At 39.2% G+C, this 18,143-nt stretch overlaps 2 protein-coding genes across 2 annotated transcripts; one reads left to right on the top strand and one right to left on the bottom strand.

Annotated features, from left to right (window-relative positions):
* Window positions 1-397: 397 nt before the first annotated feature.
* On the top strand, window positions 398-6,004 carry LOC105355601 (protein LBH-like). Its single transcript, XM_023962810.1, has 4 exons — window positions 398-717; window positions 3,744-3,822; window positions 4,319-4,551; window positions 4,684-6,004. Exons 1-4 carry the CDS (start codon window positions 692-694, stop codon window positions 4,799-4,801), a joined length of 456 nt encoding a protein of 151 aa, XP_023818578.1. The 5' UTR covers window positions 398-691; the 3' UTR covers window positions 4,802-6,004.
* A 2,704-nt stretch (window positions 6,005-8,708) lies between these two features.
* On the bottom strand, window positions 8,709-16,988 carry LOC101156518 (dapper homolog 1-like). Its single transcript, XM_004076325.4, has 3 exons — window positions 16,560-16,988; window positions 15,193-15,319; window positions 8,709-11,657 (listed from the first exon to the last, which is right to left on the bottom strand). The coding sequence occupies exons 1-3, from the start codon at window positions 16,803-16,805 to the stop codon at window positions 10,120-10,122; spliced, it is 1,911 nt and encodes a 636-aa protein (XP_004076373.1). The 5' UTR covers window positions 16,806-16,988; the 3' UTR covers window positions 8,709-10,119.
* Between the last annotated feature and the right edge of the window lie 1,155 nt (window positions 16,989-18,143).

Here is an 18,143-nt window from a genome sequence, read left to right on the forward strand (position 1 = left end):
AATCAAACTTGCTTCAATTCGGAAGTCAGAAATCTTCTTTTTGGATCTGCTCGTTTCAGTGAAAGCAGCAGCACTTCTACGATTATGTGACAGCACCCCCTGCTGGTTGGACGAGAACGTGATTATTATTGTGTAAATGCAGCCATATCTGCTTTATTTTGGTGGCTTTTCCTCCTTTGCTGCTAATCCAAACTGTTCAGAATCATTTCTCTCATCCTCTGTTTGTTAATCCGGCAAACAACTGCTGAATGATGATGAGGCGGAGTTATTCTGAGAAAATCTCCTGGCATTAATCATGATACACTATTAATCACTAAATGATGAGAAATGTGCGCAGGCAGCACACCTGCTAATCTGCGTGCTCGAGGCCTCCATGATGCTGCACGCTCACATGTTACATCAAGCTTTTGTTTCTAACTGAGCCTGACAGTAAGCCTGTCTGCTGAAGGAGCTCCACTGCACGGTCAAGAGAATGGCCAGCGTGGCGTGCGTCACTAAACAGGGCTCTGTGGAAAAATGAAAGGAGGGGAGGAGAAAACACTGACCGGGGAGGTGGGCACTGTGAGGAACCTGTGACCTGGACAAAGAGGAAGAGGAAGAAGCTGTGCGGTCTCTGAGAGGGAACTATCAAGTTCATTTGGTGTTGTTTGGGTTTTTTTTTTTTTTGTGATCTTGAGTTTTTTTGGGGGATATGAGTTGTATTCCAGCTTCACACAGGTAAGCTACAACATTTAAATACATCTTTTTAAAACCATTTTAAAATTCCTAAATGCTTTTGGAACATTGGTTATGTTATTATTTTGTTAATTTAACTCTGCAAATACAGGGTGAACTCAGTTTGACAAAATAGTAGCAGAAAAACAGTAGTTTTTTTTAATTGAAACATTTATTTAAGCATTTTATAACCAAAATCACAATTAATTGACCTCAATCTTTTTAATTCCACTTATGCATGCTAAACATGTCAGTGTGCAAAAGCAAACCAAACTACAGTGTTGACATCACTGTCAGACACTTAGGCGTAGTTTACTTTACTTTGACAGCACAATCAAATCTTTATTAACTAAAATCAAATGTTCTCTTAATTTCTAACCCTTCCCCCATCTTTGGGATTGTCGATAATGCCTGCTGTGTCATTAAGGGCTTATCTGCAGATTATCTCTGCAACAGAGGCTCTTTCCTTAGCTTCAACCCCACAACCTCTACCAGCACCGCCTTAATTTTTATCGGTGCACTTGTTTCACTGTTGCCTATGTTTTAAGGCTGGAAATGTGTCAGTGGGCTTTAGAATGACAGAATAATTCACAGAGTTTGCTAGAAATTTATTGAAACCTTTAGGCAAAGTTACGTTTAACGGAAAAAATGCATAGAAGTCTAATGTACCAAGAGGGTTGTTTGTGGTATTAAATGTCTTTCAAATAATCAACATTTTCAATGTTTAATTAGTAATAAAAAAGATTTAGTTAAAAGACAAACAATTATTTATAAACAAATTTAAGAAATGTCTAAAAACTGAATATGTATCTGAAGATATTTATTTACATTGATGTTAAAAATTAGGTACTGTATTGTCTGTGTATGTTAATATATATGTGGATACATCTATAGATGTGTATATAGATGTACTAAATACGCTTTATTTGTATTTATTGCTTGTCGCATTTTGCTTTTTAAAAGCTCATAATAAATTTAGCCCAAATATTCAAATTTTCTGTTTTGGAAAAAAATAAAAACGGTTACAAATAAATAAATTCTCTGAGTCTGACCTGATTTTGACCACACTGACCACACAGATGGGAAAAAATCTTTTTTTGTTTTTTTTTTTATGAGAGAAAAAGACAAGAGCCACAGGCCTCTCAAACGTCTAAACTGCTGGATCATTTATAAACTGGATGATGCTGGACAGTGCAGCTTTGTGACCAGAAGGGAGCCACAGATGGACCATCTTCATTAGAACTCGTGCCTTAATCAACAATTGAAAACCCAAATCTCACATGAGCCAGCTGTCAAATAATCAGCACAATCTCTCCTCGACTTAAAACTGCGTCAGAAATGCTGTTGGATCTATCCAGAACGGTCCACCCCAGCGATTGTGAACAGCATTAAACTTGAAGGTGTCAAAAAAGGTAACCAGAGAGAAAAAAAAGCAATGTAAAATTCATAATTTGTGGCAAAGAGTGTAATTTAATTTATTTATTTAATTTCAATAAAAAGTACATTCTTCTGGTGGGGGTTTGATTTGATGTATTGGTTCGCTGCAAAGATAAATACTCAACAAAAATAACAGATTAATCAAACTCATTTCAGAAATAGAGACATTTATTTGGGTTATGTTAAACACACAAACTTAAAACGTCAACATAAGCATTGACGCTGAACAATGTCAGCATAAACATTGAACAACACAAAGATTGAAAAAATATTAACCGAAAAAGGTGTCGGGTGAAGCCAAGGCTTCTTTCCCCTTTTTAAAAAAAAAAAAAAATAAACATGTTTAAAATTGCAATCTAATAAAATAAGCCTTACTGAAAGTTTTTGTTTAATTGCAAATACAGGTTTATGCTTTGAAATGTCAAGTCAATGATCTTAAAAATGTAAAAAAAACTCAAAATGTAACAAGTGTCAGAACATTCTTATTTGTTACGTGATATAAATGACTTTTAAAAAACTTTTTTATATAAAAGGCAAATTCTTGCATTTTAAAGTTTTTTTTTTAAACTAGAGCTCTACGTACAGAGATGCTTGAGTTTAATCATTTTTACAGAAGTTTTGAATTAAAACATGTTGAGAACCACGGATGATTATTCTGTATTTTGATTCATTTAAACGCTGAACCTATTAAAACTGACCACACAGATGGATAATGTTCTTTCGGTTTCTCTTATCTCGGATTAAGATTTTTCGGTTAAGTGTGGTTTGATTTCAATCTTACCACATGACTATCATCATTTTTCACGGTTCATAAATGTGGAGACGCTATATCGCTTTTCAAGTCGCTGAGTGTTATTGCTGCCAGCAGTTTAACGTCCCACTCTGATCATCGTGATCCATGGTTAAAGCGTCCCTTGTGGTCTTTTAATTACAATGATGCTGTTGGTGTTTTTTTTTGCCAGAATCCAAAGGATATAGTTTGTGCCGAGTGCCAGTAGTTCGTTAAAAATTCCCCTTTAGGTTCTGAGTGGGACCAATGCCAGAACCCCTCCCCCTTCTTCCGCCTTATTTTCTACGTCACAAATTCGCTCTTTTTCAAATTGCAATTTTTATCTGCTCCTGATTTTGAAAAATAAATACTCAGAAATTAATATTTAAGCTGAACTTTCCTGATAGACGTCCTCCATCATCAGGAAATTGATACAAGAATATGTTAAAAACACCAAAAACATGACTAAGGGTCTTCAAGTTTTATTATCAGTTATTATGTAAAATGGATAAAATGAGGCACTTTTATGTAAGTAATCTCCTTACATTTTTTCTTTTTGAGTTGTTTAACGCATTCAAAAATGTAATGAACAATTTTTGCAAAAAGTGGGAACTTAAACAAAAAAAGTAGGATTTTTGTTCAATCGTTTGAGCCACTAAAGTTCATTGCTCTGACATTTTCCATCCTGTCACAGATAACAGCTAATCTGGCATCATCTTTACAGCAGACCAGTTCTGCTAGTTTGGATGATTTCTTTGTATCAAAAGATGCATTTTATTTTCTGCTCTGGTTTCACCTTTTAAAGTTTTGTTGTTATTTTCAGTATGAACGCCATTCTCAGTCAAGTGGATTCACAGATGGATGAGGACTCAGGCCAGAGAAGAGGCAGCAAAGCCTATCAGGTCACCGTCTAAATATTATATTAAAGTCCTGTTGTTGTTTTTTTTCCAAAGCTGGAAAAAAACCACATGTATCAAGGATAAAAATGAAAGTTCAGTGGAACTGACCTACTTAAATTTTGTACACTGAGCATTTTGCACCATTCAAGACTTTTTAGTACTGTCTGTCTATGTTAAAGTCTTATTGGATATGAACTCATAACCTTCCAATCTCAGGGCAGACACTCTATCACAAGGTCTATGAGCTAGTGTGTTCAATGACAATGTTTTATTCTATTCTGATTTTAACTGAAAGTATCAAACTGGAATTCTTTCTGTTTTTTGACAATCCAAAATAAGTTCTATTAGATTCATTAATATGTTTGTACAAAAATGTTGAGATATTTGTGTATTTTAGTGGGTGGAGTTGCTTGTTAATGGGTTTCAGCCGGTCAGCAAAATTGAAAAATAAATAAAAGTTTGAAGGAGAATTGAGAGACACGTTTTCTTTCTGCTTTAGATTTTTCCTGAAGTGGATATGGATGACAATGCCGATTATCCGGAAGATTTCCTGTACAGGCGGGAGCGCCTCCCCTCCATTGTTGTGGAGCCTACCGAGTGCTGTGAGCAGGAGAGCGAGGGGCCGCCCTGGCCTCTCTATCAACTGAGCATGGACGAGGAGGGGGAGGACAGCGGCGCCGAACCCACAGAGGGGCCTGCAGATGGAGAGCATCAGGAGGACATGCAGGAAGGGTCAGAACCGTCCTTATAGTTAGGAATGAAACTCTTTCAGTTTAAATATTTATAGCTAATATGTCTCCATTTTTTTCATCATGCTACGATATTTGATGAGCTTGACAAAAGGCTCTGTTTTCTCTGTTGCAGCTCCAACAGTCGGAAGTCCTCCATCGTCACTTCCCAGAGTCAACTGTCCCTGTCTCGACTGACCCCACCTGCATCCCCTGCTGCTCCCGAAGCGGCCCCACCCGGCTTGAGGAGCTGAATCGGTGTAAAGACAAACGGCTGCAATGAACTCTGCTCGCTGCCCCATTCATGATTTTTCTCCCCGTCTGTCACCACCAGAAAGAACGCACACTCAGAAGTAACAAAATCTGTTTTATTCACATTTTTTTCTCCTTTCTAAATATATATCAGCCCCTCTGCAGCTTTTAGATTAAGACACTGCACACTCTTGTTATCATGCGTTCTGTTCGATTGGATTAAGAGGGACTACAGATGAGGATGCAGCCAGAGATTTCAGATTAAATTCAGATCCTTAATCCAGGTGTTGGACTTTTGTGTGACCATTCGAATGTGTTTCTCTCTTTAAAGGGACAGGATGTACTGCCCTGTTGTTGTTTTTTTTTTTTTTTTATCTTAATTCTGCAGGATTGGTGAAAACAACATCTGCAACATAAATCGAAAAATTTAGAAAAGTCACCCTATTTCTATTTTTTTATCCTGCAAACATTGTTTCTGCAGGAATGCATCTTGGGGATCATCTCCAATGGTCTGATCTCCACGATTCATGAGTTCTTTTTGTGCCAGAGCTAAATGAAATGAAGTACTTTGCCAAAAAAAAAAAAAAGAAAAAAGAACCCAGCAAATTGATTTCTAATCCAATTAATTCACAGGATAAATGAAAGGTTAACAGGAATCTTTTTTTTTTTTTGTAGATGGATAAATCTGAAACATCTACATTTCCATCTTTTTCCTTAAAGTTGGATCATTTTTATTTTAATTTTTTGCATAGCCCAAATACACAACAACAGTCGTCTAAACAGTGCAATAAACTGAAAAAAAGCCCTTTAACTTTTGCGTATGTCCAGTGTGCAAGCTGGAAAAGAAAAATGTTGATGTTGTACATACATATAGCTGATTTAATGCAACATTTCTTCCGTAAATGCCTCTATTTTACTTATGTCTTCATGTCATCTTTGAGCTGACATGCTTTAGCAACAAGAGGGAAGTAGAGCAAGACGTTTCCCTTGCATCAGGTCCAGTCACAGAACATTTGTGTTTGTTGTAACAATGCTCCTTGGTAATAAATCCTTCACTGTTTAAAACTTTGTTTGTTTCCCTTTTAAATGGACCACGTTTAAAGTACAGTCCTGTCACCTGCTGCAGAATTGAGTATCTGTGTTGCAAAAATGTAAACAAAAATCTTTATAATTGTGTATTGATGTGGCAAATAAAAAATAAAATAGTATAGTAGGCTCTACATTATTCTGAATTCCTACAGCTAAAATTGTAAAAACACAAAAAGATTAATATAAAGAAACAGAGATGAGGTTCTGTCTATTTTACTCCATGACAGAAGATATTTGACATGGATTCTGTCCTATAGCTGTCAATCAGAGCCTTTGATTAACCTTATATAACTATTTGTATAATATTTGATACATGCTACCTCATTAGCATGATTCAAACATTCCTTAACCCTTGTGCTATTCTAGGCACTTTAACATTGGGAGTTGGGTCATCTAGACCCACTATACAGTGCGCTGAACCTTTTTTCTGCAATGATTTGTGATCTTCACTGGTGTCCATGGATTACATGAAATCTTTCCACCTTTGTCATGGTAGGGAGAACACGTCAATGTAAGGGTGGGGTCCTCTAAGATAGCATAAGGGTTACAAACTCATTGAATATAATTTGGTCCATGTTTTCATTCATTCCTCTAGAGGCAGTAGAAGGGCTTTTTCTGCTCATTACAAACTGGCTGCCTCCATCAAATCTCAAAAACGCTTTTGGCGGGAAAACAGTTTCGATTATATTCAAAACTTTGGAGTGAGAAAAAATCTAGTTTTATTTGATTTTTTTTTTTAAATAACTACTTGCAGTTTGAAATAACATCATTATGTGACATCATTTTAAAAATGTATCAAATTTGAGACAGTGGGTGTTTTTGCCCTTTAAATAAACATTAATTCCAAAAATATTTAAAATTTTTTATCAATTATATGTCTATCTAGTGGGTTTTAAAGTGTTAAATATAATGTGTTGTCAATTTCTGTTACAAAATAAAATTAACTACCCAAACTACCCAGCATGTGGAACAAAACCACTACAGGTTCACACAATATTCATCCACCTATCAAACCACAGAGCTGGTTTGATAGGCAAGTAACAAGTTGGGACATCATACACAGTATATTTTAGATCTAAAATTTAATGAGGCTTCTTGATTCTGGGGCTGTGGTTGGTAATTTTTGACCCGTAGGGCAAGGGGAGTAAACAGAATGTTAAGACTGCACACGGGCTAATAGGAGATTCTGAATTGCTCCTTGGTGTGCATGTGAGTGTGTGGCCCTGCAACAGACTCAGGGTGTACAACACTGCTCTAGTACACCCATGGATCAGAAAATTACAATTTATTTTAAAAAAGGGCAAAGATCTTAGTAAATACCTTAGTCATACATGACATAATTTATCCTATGATTAAACTCCCAACAATCCAGCAGTTAAGCCTGCATCTTGGTTAACAATTTCATTGCATACAACTAGTTAACACAACAGCTTAAGTCTTTCTGAATCATCAAACTTTGCAGCAAACTCATGAAAGAGAAACTTTTTGTTCTTTTGTTGAAGGTGACCCAACATGAGCATGTGCTGATGCTATATCATACTGCTGCCACATGGGGGCAGTCTGTTGCATGCTTAAAGCAATCTGCAGTGTAATGGTTGTTTTGCTGCAGTTGTAATAAGCAAGAAAATTGTTCTGTTACAAACTGAAACCAAAAACATTGTGACTTTTATGTATTTGATCACGTTTTTTGTCTTTGATAGAAGTGAAAATGTTTTATTTTTGAAGAAAGAGGAGTGTTACCTACTTATGGCTTTAACCTGTGGGCCATCACCCTTGTAAAAGAGAGGGTATAGGCTTGTCTGTCTGGGCTCACTGTTCTTTAATTTTTTTAAAATTTGTGTCTGGATAGACGATGTAGAATCCCTCCCTTTGAATTCTGTTTAAAAGAAGTGCTCCCCTGCTAATAAAATCTAAACGAACTGAGCTGAAGAAGGAAAATGTGGAAAGAACACAGGAAAAAAAAGACAAGTCTCCCTCTTCACCCAAATAAAAGCGTCTCTGTTTTCCTTCTCTCACCATTACCCTCTGTGCCTGGCTAATCAAAGCCATATGTATGTGCAGAAGGCCCGCATTCAGACTCCTACTCCTTTTCTCTTTCCCCTCTCCTCTCCCATCGGTTTTCTCTCTAAAAATGGGTTTCTTCTGGAAGCTCTATACCTCTGTGTTCTCCCCTCCTTCTCCTCCTGCTCCTCATCGTTTTTCTCTTCTCCCCTTGCTCTTTGGCGAAGCAGGAAATGCTCCAAGTTCCTGGCCCTGTTAGGGGCCATGTTTCTCCTAAGCACAGACAGATGGAGGGGATGAAGGAGGGATATTAGGGAGAAATACTGCCAGCTGAGAAAATGTTAGTAAACCTGAAATATATCAGGGGATTTTGAATGGAGATGAAAGAGTTTAACCAGTTTCCTATAAATAATTGGGCTTGAGCTCTGCCTCCTCCCCATTTCCATCTGCACAATGTTTTTACTAATAATGTGAGCGCCTGAACTCAGTCTCTGTGTCACGGAACAGCACTAGAAATCCTCCTGATCGTAAACAATTTACAGGAGTTTTGCACAGTTATCCTTATTAGGACTTAACAAGTATAAACATACATCAATGCTGGGAGAGAAAAATGCATTTAGAAGCTAGAATTTACACATAACTCTGTGAGAGCCTTTGGGCTGACCTTAGGGAGCAAAGGCAAAGCCTCCTTGATGTTCCCAGAGATAAAAAGCTCAGCAGAGAAGGGATGGAGGAAAAACAGCCAATACTTTTCAAGAAGCAAACAAACCTTAAAAATCGATTCACCAGTTAATTCTGGTAGTATGATGCTTTTTTTAATTTTTTTTTTTCAAAAAGATAGTCTTTTCAAATAATCACTGAAGAAACAATAGAAATGGCTTTAAAAACAGGAAGTACGAGGCTTAGGTTAAAAAAAAGTTACACTTTATAAATATTATGTGCTTGTATACTCTCACTAACATTATGGTTGTAAACGTCTCTTTATTTGTAGTTTAATCTTCATGAAAATGGGGTTTTTAACATGTTTTTGGGGCATTTGTCTGATGATGGAGGACATATGTAAAGAAAATTCAGCTCAAAGAGCATAATAAACACAAAACAATTCACGTGAACAATTCAAGCAAATTATATTTCTGAGTATTTCTTTGTAATTGTTGTAAATTAGAAGTAGACCAAAAAAATGTTGTTTGAAAAAGATTGTATTTGGGACGTAAAAAATACACTGGGTGGACCACAGGCGGGTTCCCTGCTCAAACAGAGAGCTCTCAGCAATGGAGAGGGGAAGGGGGGGTGGAGTTTCTCTGCACCAACAGGTCCTGACCACAACTCTGAAAGAAATTTATGTTGAACTATTGCCGCTCTGCAGAGACTGCATCCTAGGAAGCATCACAGATTTTTTTTTTATTTTCTTTAGGCTAAAAACGACACAATCGTAACTAAAAGACCAATGGGAACACTTTTACAGTGGATCGAAAAATGATTGGAGTGGGTCTTTTAAGTTCTCTAGGAACTATGGCCATGGATAAAAGATAGAGCACGAGCTAACTTCCTTTTTATTTTGGAAAATAGGATCATTCCGTTAAGACCAATCTTCAGACCATTATAGCACTAATCCCACTGCTTCTCATAATCATAATCAACACAGGGAATTACAGCAGAAATCCTTTCATGTAAACATGGACATTTTGTTTGTTGCCATTAGTGAAATGCACTTCTAAAAATGTAGCCCTATAGGATATATTTAGACTAAAACACATTACTCTTATTTAAACTGATTTGAATTTGAATCAGGACTATCTAAACAAACTGAAATCGGTTAATTAAAGGTGAAGAAGTTTTACTTCCATCTCTGTCACCTCCTAGTTAAGAGAAAACAATCCTTTTCAGATTGAGTAACATGCACAAATATATGTCATCTTCTCTCAAAAGGTGAGGAAGGTTAACGTAATTAGTTTTTTTTAATTGAAAAACTTAAAAAAAATCTTAATTTGAATAAGTAAACCACACGATAACATTGAAATATTTTGGACTTAAAAGAGTTTTTGCTGATACATATGATGCAATAATTGGAAAGTTGTGTATGAAAAATTAATCCAACTTCAACATTATTAGGAATTGGAGAGTGTAACTGTTTTTTGAAACACAAACATTGATACATTGGTCCTTTGATGCCCTATTCGCTAAGACTAACCCCAAACAACCAACTAATAAGCTATAGTAGATGTGATCTTCATACAGTGGTCATTACTTTGAGTGAACCAGTGCGGAAGCGCAAGATCTTCTTCTTCAGAGCGTGGGAGGCTTTTATTTTGACAAATGCTTTGGGTTGCAGAGGTGCTCCAAGGGAGGAAGCAGGAGGCAGCGGGGGGGAGAGTTGGGGGGAAAACTGCCAAACCAAGCCCCCACTCTCATCTGAGTCACTTGATAAGGAGCTGGAATCTGTTGGGTCTGGCTCACTGGCTGTGGACTCAGACTCGCCCTGACCTGCTTGAAAATCGTCCTGACACAACCTTTTGTCCTTCTCAAACCGACTCTCCACAGCCTGATGATGGTAGGAGTACTGGTAGTGCGTAACAGAAGAATGAGTAGGGCGGGGTTTTCGTACGCGCCTTGCAAAATGGTTTGACGGTACAGACTTTTGCGTGGGTGGTGGCATGGTGGCGTGATCAACCCCGTCTTGGCTGAGCTCCTGGATAGACTGGCAGCGGTTGTGGCCGTTGTCGCTCTGCTGCTGTCTCTTGATCCTGGATTGAGAGCTGCGGCTTCCCTTTCCAAAGCTTCCACTTCGTCCACCGTCTTTCTCCACGGAGCTGCACTTGCGATCAGAGACTCTTGGAAGGTTGCACTGTACCTGAGATCTGTATGCTTTCTTGACTACTTTCTTGGTAAAAGTACTTCTGTCTTCAATTGATCGGCATTTCTTTGGGCTCACATTGGACTTGGAGTGTTGGATGTGTGACGGGACAGACTGCTGTTCCTGATGGAAACATGGGTCTAAGGAATGGGCACTTTGGTTGGTTTTGGACCCCTCTGTATCCTTGTGAAGGCTCGGGACATGGTGTGCTCGGGAGGAATTCTGACAGGGATGAGCTGGAACATATTCTGCACTGACCAGCTGTTCCTCCAGAGAAGATCTCTCATGAACTCCCGTCAGAGCTGAAGGGGATGGATAGTCCTTGAAATGCTGGGGTGAATCTGTCTTGCTTGAGTGCTGGTGTGTGTGTGCTACTCTGCTGTGTGGATGGTCCAGTGAGACAGATTTCAAGGTGTTTATAATCGAAGCTTGTCTAGGCTTATGACAAAACCCCAGCTGATGCAGGACATTTAGCTGGTGATCGGTTGCATCTTCGGAACATCCCATCCTTTGATGGTGGGCCTGACCTTGACCCTGCAGAAACACTCTCTCTGAGCACTGAGATGTCTCTTTCAGGGAAACTTTTCTTGATGACAGCTGCTCATCTTTGCAGGACGAGCTAACTTGTGTTAACACACTGACAACTCTAGCTTCATTTGTCAGGCTGGTGCGGGGCTTAGAGGACCTCAAGGGAAGAGCCTGGCTCTGGATAAGCCCAAGGGTCTCTGTTTTTGGGGGTTGCTCATAACTCTGGTGACTGGCTTCTTGTATCGTATCCTCAGAAACAATGGGTTGTCTTGCTGGCTCTGAAAGAAGTATTTTTTCCCTCTTTGTCATCCGGCTTTTCTGCGGGTTTGGGAGAGAACACGGGATGACGAGGTGGTGATCTGGTTCAGGACATGTGTCTGGTTCACCTGAGAAACAGAAACATGAAAAAAATTACCATCACCTTTTCAATTTATGATTATGATTAAGAAAATAAGCTCAAGAATCAGGTCCCTCGATAACAAAAAAAAAATGAAGGCACTTCATAAATACCAAGGAAATAACAAGGTAAAACAGAACAGTTAAGAAGAACCAGACGAGGAGGCCTCATTTGACTTTTCCAGTAACACCTGGTCTGTATTTGTACAGTCACTCTCCCCTTTCCAGTATTTGAATAACTTCCAACAAGAACCACTGCCAACCCGACAAAAAAGAAAACATACATACTGTGTGTTAACGCTCGTATTTTCTTTGCAGTTTAAAATAAAATTAAGAATGTTGCAAACTATTACCATTCTGCTTAACACAAGACCATTTTGTCTGTGGGTTTTTTGTGTTCATTCTCTGCGCTTTTCAAATTAAATGAGTCACGTGACCAACAACCAGATACCAATGACTGCCTTGGGCACTGCACAGCAGGCGCCACAAGGGGTCCCACAGCTCATCAAACGTTTAACGTGTCATGCAGAATTGTTGGATCCACAACCCCTCTGTAAAATCACCAACCATGATTTCCCTTCATGAATCGCTTCATCTGTAGCTGCTCCCACGTGTAAGGAGATCGCAGCTTCATGACCTGAAAGAGACGCCAATGTCTCCTTTGATAGATGATGATGAGCGATAGTGCCGTGGCAGAAATTTGAATATATTTACTGTAAATCAATGTGTTGTTCACATCCGTCGCAATGGATTTGATTGACTTATCACGTGAATTGTTTTGTGTTTGTTATGATTTACAGTGTAATTGGGAAATTGAGTTTTTTCACATTTTTAGAATTTCAATAAAGTTTTGGGCATTTGTGTAATGGAAACGCAGCGAATGTTTCGTTGTTTGGTATCTGCTCTATTGACAGGATGAATGTTGAGATGAGCCAAAAGATTGGTAAAGGATTGGTAACGCTTGGTAATGCAAAGTTACCCACAATACCTTGCTGATGGTCTGTTGGTCTGAACAGTATAGGTTCCTCTGCAGCTGCTCACCAACAAAGGACTTACCCCGAATTTACACTGGTCTGTGGTGTGACTCCATGGCGTTGCGTGAGGAGTCTATCTTACGACTGTCAGCTAGTTTACATTAACTCTGTTGCGTCTCCGGCCCATCCCCCCTCCCACCAGATCCCAGAGGAGTGGTTTGTCCTGTAGTTCATCCCACTGTCTTTGCTCACCCAATCACTTAAACGATCAAACCCTATGCCCTCTCTTTCCTGGGTCCTTGTAAAATACATGTTTTGTTTTTGAAACTCCACGATTAAACTCTTGTCGTCCATGGAGGTGAACTTCGAAGTTATGGCGTAAGCACGTCACCGGAAATATGGAATTTATTTTAATAAAAGTTTTATTTTGAAACTACAACAGAAGATTTTATTTTGAAACCCAAACCTGTTTCCGGTTCCCCGGCTTTTGGCTGCAAAATTTACGCGTAAACAGAATGGAAATAGAACTCCTGCATAAAGCTTGTGTTGTGGAGAGCCAGACGTGGACCGCAAACATGATGGAGACGATGTAAACATTCTGATTGATTAATGAACATTGCATTTTTTGTGTCAACGCACTGCAATGGAGCCGCTCCGCAGACGGACTGCTGGAAATCAGCCTTAAGAGTCCTCTTAATAAAAGCCAGTAACGCAGCACATGTTTTACACAACACTTTAAATACTGTTTTCTTCTTTCTTTTGGACTAATTTGGTGTGTAAAGCCAATAACCATCTGCACAAACTGTTGCTCATTATTTAGCAGCTGTTGTAATGATCACTTCCTTGTTTCCATCTCCTGCTGTTTCTCTACTGTAACGTTGCTGTTAAAACCACATGTAAACAGACACCAATACCATCTTTCAACCAATTAGTTACAGTCAGGACCATAAATATTTGGACAGAGACACATTCTTTCTAATTTAGTTTCTGTACATTACCACAGTGAATTTTAAAGAAAACAACTGAGATGCCATTGAAGTGCAGACTTTCAGCTTTTATTCCATGGGTTGAACAAAAAGATTGCATAAAAATGTGAAAAACTAAAGCATATTTTAAACACAATCCCTTAATTTCATGGGCTCCTAAGTAGGTGGACAAATGAAATAACTAAAAATAAAATGGTCATTACTAATATTTGGTTGAAAACCCTTTGTTGGCAACGACAGCCTGAAGTCTTGAACTCATGGACATCACCAGATGCTGGGTTTTCTCCTTCTGAATGCTCTGCCAGGCCTTTACTGCAGCAGCTTTCAGTTGCTGTTTTTTTGTGGCTTGGCCATTCAAGAATATTCCACTTCTTTGCTTTAATAAACTCCTGAGTTGCTTTGGCTGTATGTTTTGGGTCGTTGTCCATCTGTATTATGAAACGCCGCCCAATCAGTTTGGCTGCATTCACCTGGATCTGTGCAGACAGTTTGTCTCTGAACACCTCAGAATTCATTGGGCTGCTTCTGTCCTGTGTCACGTCATCAATAAACACTAGTGTCCCAGTGCCACTAGCAGCCATGCACGCCCAGACCATCACACTGCCTCCACAGTGTTTTACTGATGATGTAGTGTGCTTTGGATCAGGAGCTTCTCCACGCCTTCTCCATACTTTTCTCTTGCCATCATTCTGGTAGAGGTTGATTTTGGTTTCATCTGTCCAAAGAATGTTTTTCCAGAACTGTGCTGGCTTTTTTAGATGCTTTTTAGCAAAGTCCAATCTAGCCTTCCTATTCTTGAGGCTTATGAGTGGCTTGCATCTTTCAGTATACCCTCTGTATCTACTTTCATGCAGTCCTCTTTTTATGGTAGACTTGGATATTGATACCCCTACCTCCTGGAGAATGTTGTTCACTTGGTTGGCTGTTGTGAACGGGTTCCTCTTCACCATGGAAAGGATTCTGCCATCATCCACCACTGTTGTCTTCCGTGGACGTCCAGGTCTTTTTGCGTTGCTGAGTTCACCAGTGCTTTCTTTATTTCTCAGGATGTACCACACTGTTGATTTTGCTACTCCTAATGCTGTAGCCATTTCTGGCATGGTTTTTATCTGTTTTCTCCGCTTAATGATGGCTCCTTTCACCTGCATGGAGAGCTCCTTTGACCGCATGTTGTCTGTTCACAGCAAAATCTTCAAAATGAAAGCACGAGTCCTCTTATCAACTCCAGGCCTTTTATCTGCTTCACTCATAATGACATAACAAGGTAATTGCCCACACCTGCCCATGCAATAGCATGGAAGTCAATTGTCCAATTACTTACGAGCCCATGAAATGAAGGGATTGTGTTTAAAAAATGCTTTAGTTTTTCACATTTTTATGCAAACTTTTTGTTCAACCCATGGAATAAAAGCTGAAAGTCTGCACTTAAATGGCACCTGAGTTGTTTTCTTTAAAATTCACTGTGGTAATGTTCAGAAACTAAATTAGAAAAAATGTGTCTCTGTCCAAATATTTATGGTCTTGACTGTATTTTTTACTGGTAGACGCAGAGTTGATTCATTTACCTGAAGTGAGTGGCCTGTCCTCCTCTTCATCCGAATTGACCGACTTGACCTCAGTTTTGATCTTCAGTTCTGCTACGTGCTCCTCTAAAGATGACCTGGAGTCCACATGACTGAGCTGAAAACGGCTCTGAAACAGGAGAGGGAAATGAAGAGCTGTTTATCAGACATTATATTAGTCAGAATAACCATTCTTGCCCTTCCACCTGTTTTTAATATGCTAATCCTCTAGCATTTTATTTTTCTGTAGCGTAAGTTATTCAAGTTATAAACTGACCAATCAGATGCCTCAATAAAAGTATGTCCAACGATGAAACATTTAATTGACAGATTCTCCAGAGCCCGCTTTCAAGTGGTAGGGGTGTGGCCTTCATACAAACTCACTTCTGATTGGTGAGAATGGTTGCCATAGAAAAGTTGATTCAGCCCGACACGGACCATCATCTTATATTAACTGGTTCTAGTGTGGCAATGTCTGTTTCGCAAAAAAACAAATTGATGATTTGAGCAGGAAGTGAGCCATTGCTAACCCCTGATCTATCCTAGGCACTTTAACGTTGGGAGTTTGGTCATCTAGACCCACTAGACAGTGCTCTGAACCTGTTTTCTTCAATTATTTGTGATCTTCACTGGTGTCCATGGATTACATGAAACCCTTTTCACATTTATCCACCTTTGTCATGGTAGGGAGAACTAAAAGGGGCAACTACCCACCCAGCATAGTATACTCCCCCGTCGCCCCCCCCATTTTTGAGTCAATATTAGTATCACTATTGACAAAGGTTAAGAAACAAGCTTCTGTAAGTATTGTCAAAAAGCAAAGGCAAATATTGAGCCCCTCAAATTCCCTGTGAATGCCAGCCCATGTGGGCTGTCAGCACCCTGACCCTTAGCCAAAAATCCTCGCTAATTCCATGTTATGGAAACTCATTAATAACTCATCAATAATAAAACAGTTGGAAATATTTTGATCCTTTCATTTGAAACTGCCTTCCACTCTGCTGTTTTCATTTGCCCCCCTCCTGCCCCTGGTTTAGTTCTAGTTTTAACCTTAGAATTTGGCTCCATTAGATGTGGACTTTCCCAGGTTCCAAAAGCAGAAAAGTTTGACTTTAGTAACGTTTTGCTGAGTATTTTCTCTCTTTTTTTATTTTTGTTTTTCTAGTTGTATTTCTGTGATTGCCCATCACAAACGTTCACAACCAAAGTTACAGAAATCTAATCTACATTTTTAATACAAAAAATGCATTGCCACTTTCTTCTACATTTAAAAGTTAAACACACCATCATGCATGAGATGCGTTGCACAAAGTTTGTCCTCCTTTGGGGTTCATTTGTGACTCTTTCAGCAGATGACAGTAAAAACTTACTATTTGGCGTGCATGGCCCCCCGCGATGCCATTTGGTGCGTCTGGTCGTCCTGACAGAGGGGAGTCCCCAAGGAGCAGAGCTCCGAGGACCAGACTCTCCTGCCTCTGTTTGAGAAGCTCCAGCTCATACAGACCAGACAGGCTGGCCTCCAGGCGCTCTTTATTCCGACTGCGCTCTGCTGCTGCCGGCAGAGGGAACGGCGCATACACGACTCCCAGAGCGCCTGGGAGCTCCACAAAAGACATCCCAGTTCCTGTTCTCCTATTTTAAAAGAGGAAAAACCAAAAGGTTTGGGCTGAGAATCTGTAAGATGTTTACTTCTACTCCAGAAAAAAGTTGACTGCAGCAGAAGTAGCTTAACGGAGTTCTGCGCTTTGGGACCTCCTTCTGCCCTGCAGTAACACGATGAGCCAGTAGGGGGAGCTCTGCGTGTTCATAAAGCAGCACATGTGGGCAGAGCAACCAAAGTGTTATAATAAAGTGTATAATAATATTAAGAACTTATCAACAGTCGAATAAAAAATTATAAACAAACAAATAACTAAATATGCGAAATTACTATGTTAAAGTTAAGAAATAATAAAATATATATATATGTGTGTGTGTGTGTGTGTGTGTGTGTGTGTGTGTGTGTGTGTGTGTGTGTGTGTGTGTGTGGGTGTGTGTGTGTGTGGGTGTGTGTGTGTGTGTGTGCAGAAACGAACAAGAAGATTAAAATGAAACAGGTTCAGCACAATTTTTGTTCAGTTTGTTCAGAGGCAGCAGAAAAACTGAAGGCTTATTTTCCAAATTCAGTCCAAACACGAAGAACCTGCACATAAAAAACATCACTGGAGCACACGGCATAATAACTGGTGGTTGCTATGAGAAGAGAACAGAGGTACGAAGGAACTGAATTAACCCTTGTGCTATCTTAGATGCCCCCACCCTTACATTGGCGTGTTATTCCTACCATGACAAAGGTGGATAAAGGTGGAAAGATTTCATGTAATCCATGGACACCAGTGAGGTTCACAAATCATTGAAGAAAAAAGGTTCAGCGCACTGTCTAGTGGGTCTAGATGACCCAACTCCCAATGTTAAAGTGCCTAGGATAGCACAAGGGCTAAGGAGCGCCTTGCAGAGCAGCTGTTAACAACAACAAAAAGGAACATTGCAAATATATACCGAATGAAACTGTAAGTAATATGCAACTTTCTAACTTTGATATATTTTTTTTGTTGACTGATTATAGTAAACTTGGTCAACCTGGATTTTCAAGCGTTTGCTCCTCCTGCTACATCTACATCATCTCTCACTGTAACGTTTACATTTACAAAACCCCTGGATATGTTTAGTATATTATGTTTAAAAGAAGAAACTCAAACAGCTTTTTTCAATATTTGAAGCATATTATGATATTGCTCGGACCCTTCTCATGATTACTGTAGTAAATGACAGTAATAATCACTTCTTCATGACGGTCCATCAGCAATAAGAGAGCATGAGGTTTGATAATGACAGATTAGATGGAAAACCTTCTGTCCTTTGGTGTTTTTGTCCGATCATCCGTACATCCGTTCGTCCTTGCTCTGTCTACCTGT

Source organism: Oryzias latipes, chromosome 14 (assembly GCF_002234675.1).
Source record: "Oryzias latipes chromosome 14, ASM223467v1".
Classification (NCBI taxonomy): Eukaryota; Metazoa; Chordata; class Actinopteri; order Beloniformes; family Adrianichthyidae; genus Oryzias; species Oryzias latipes.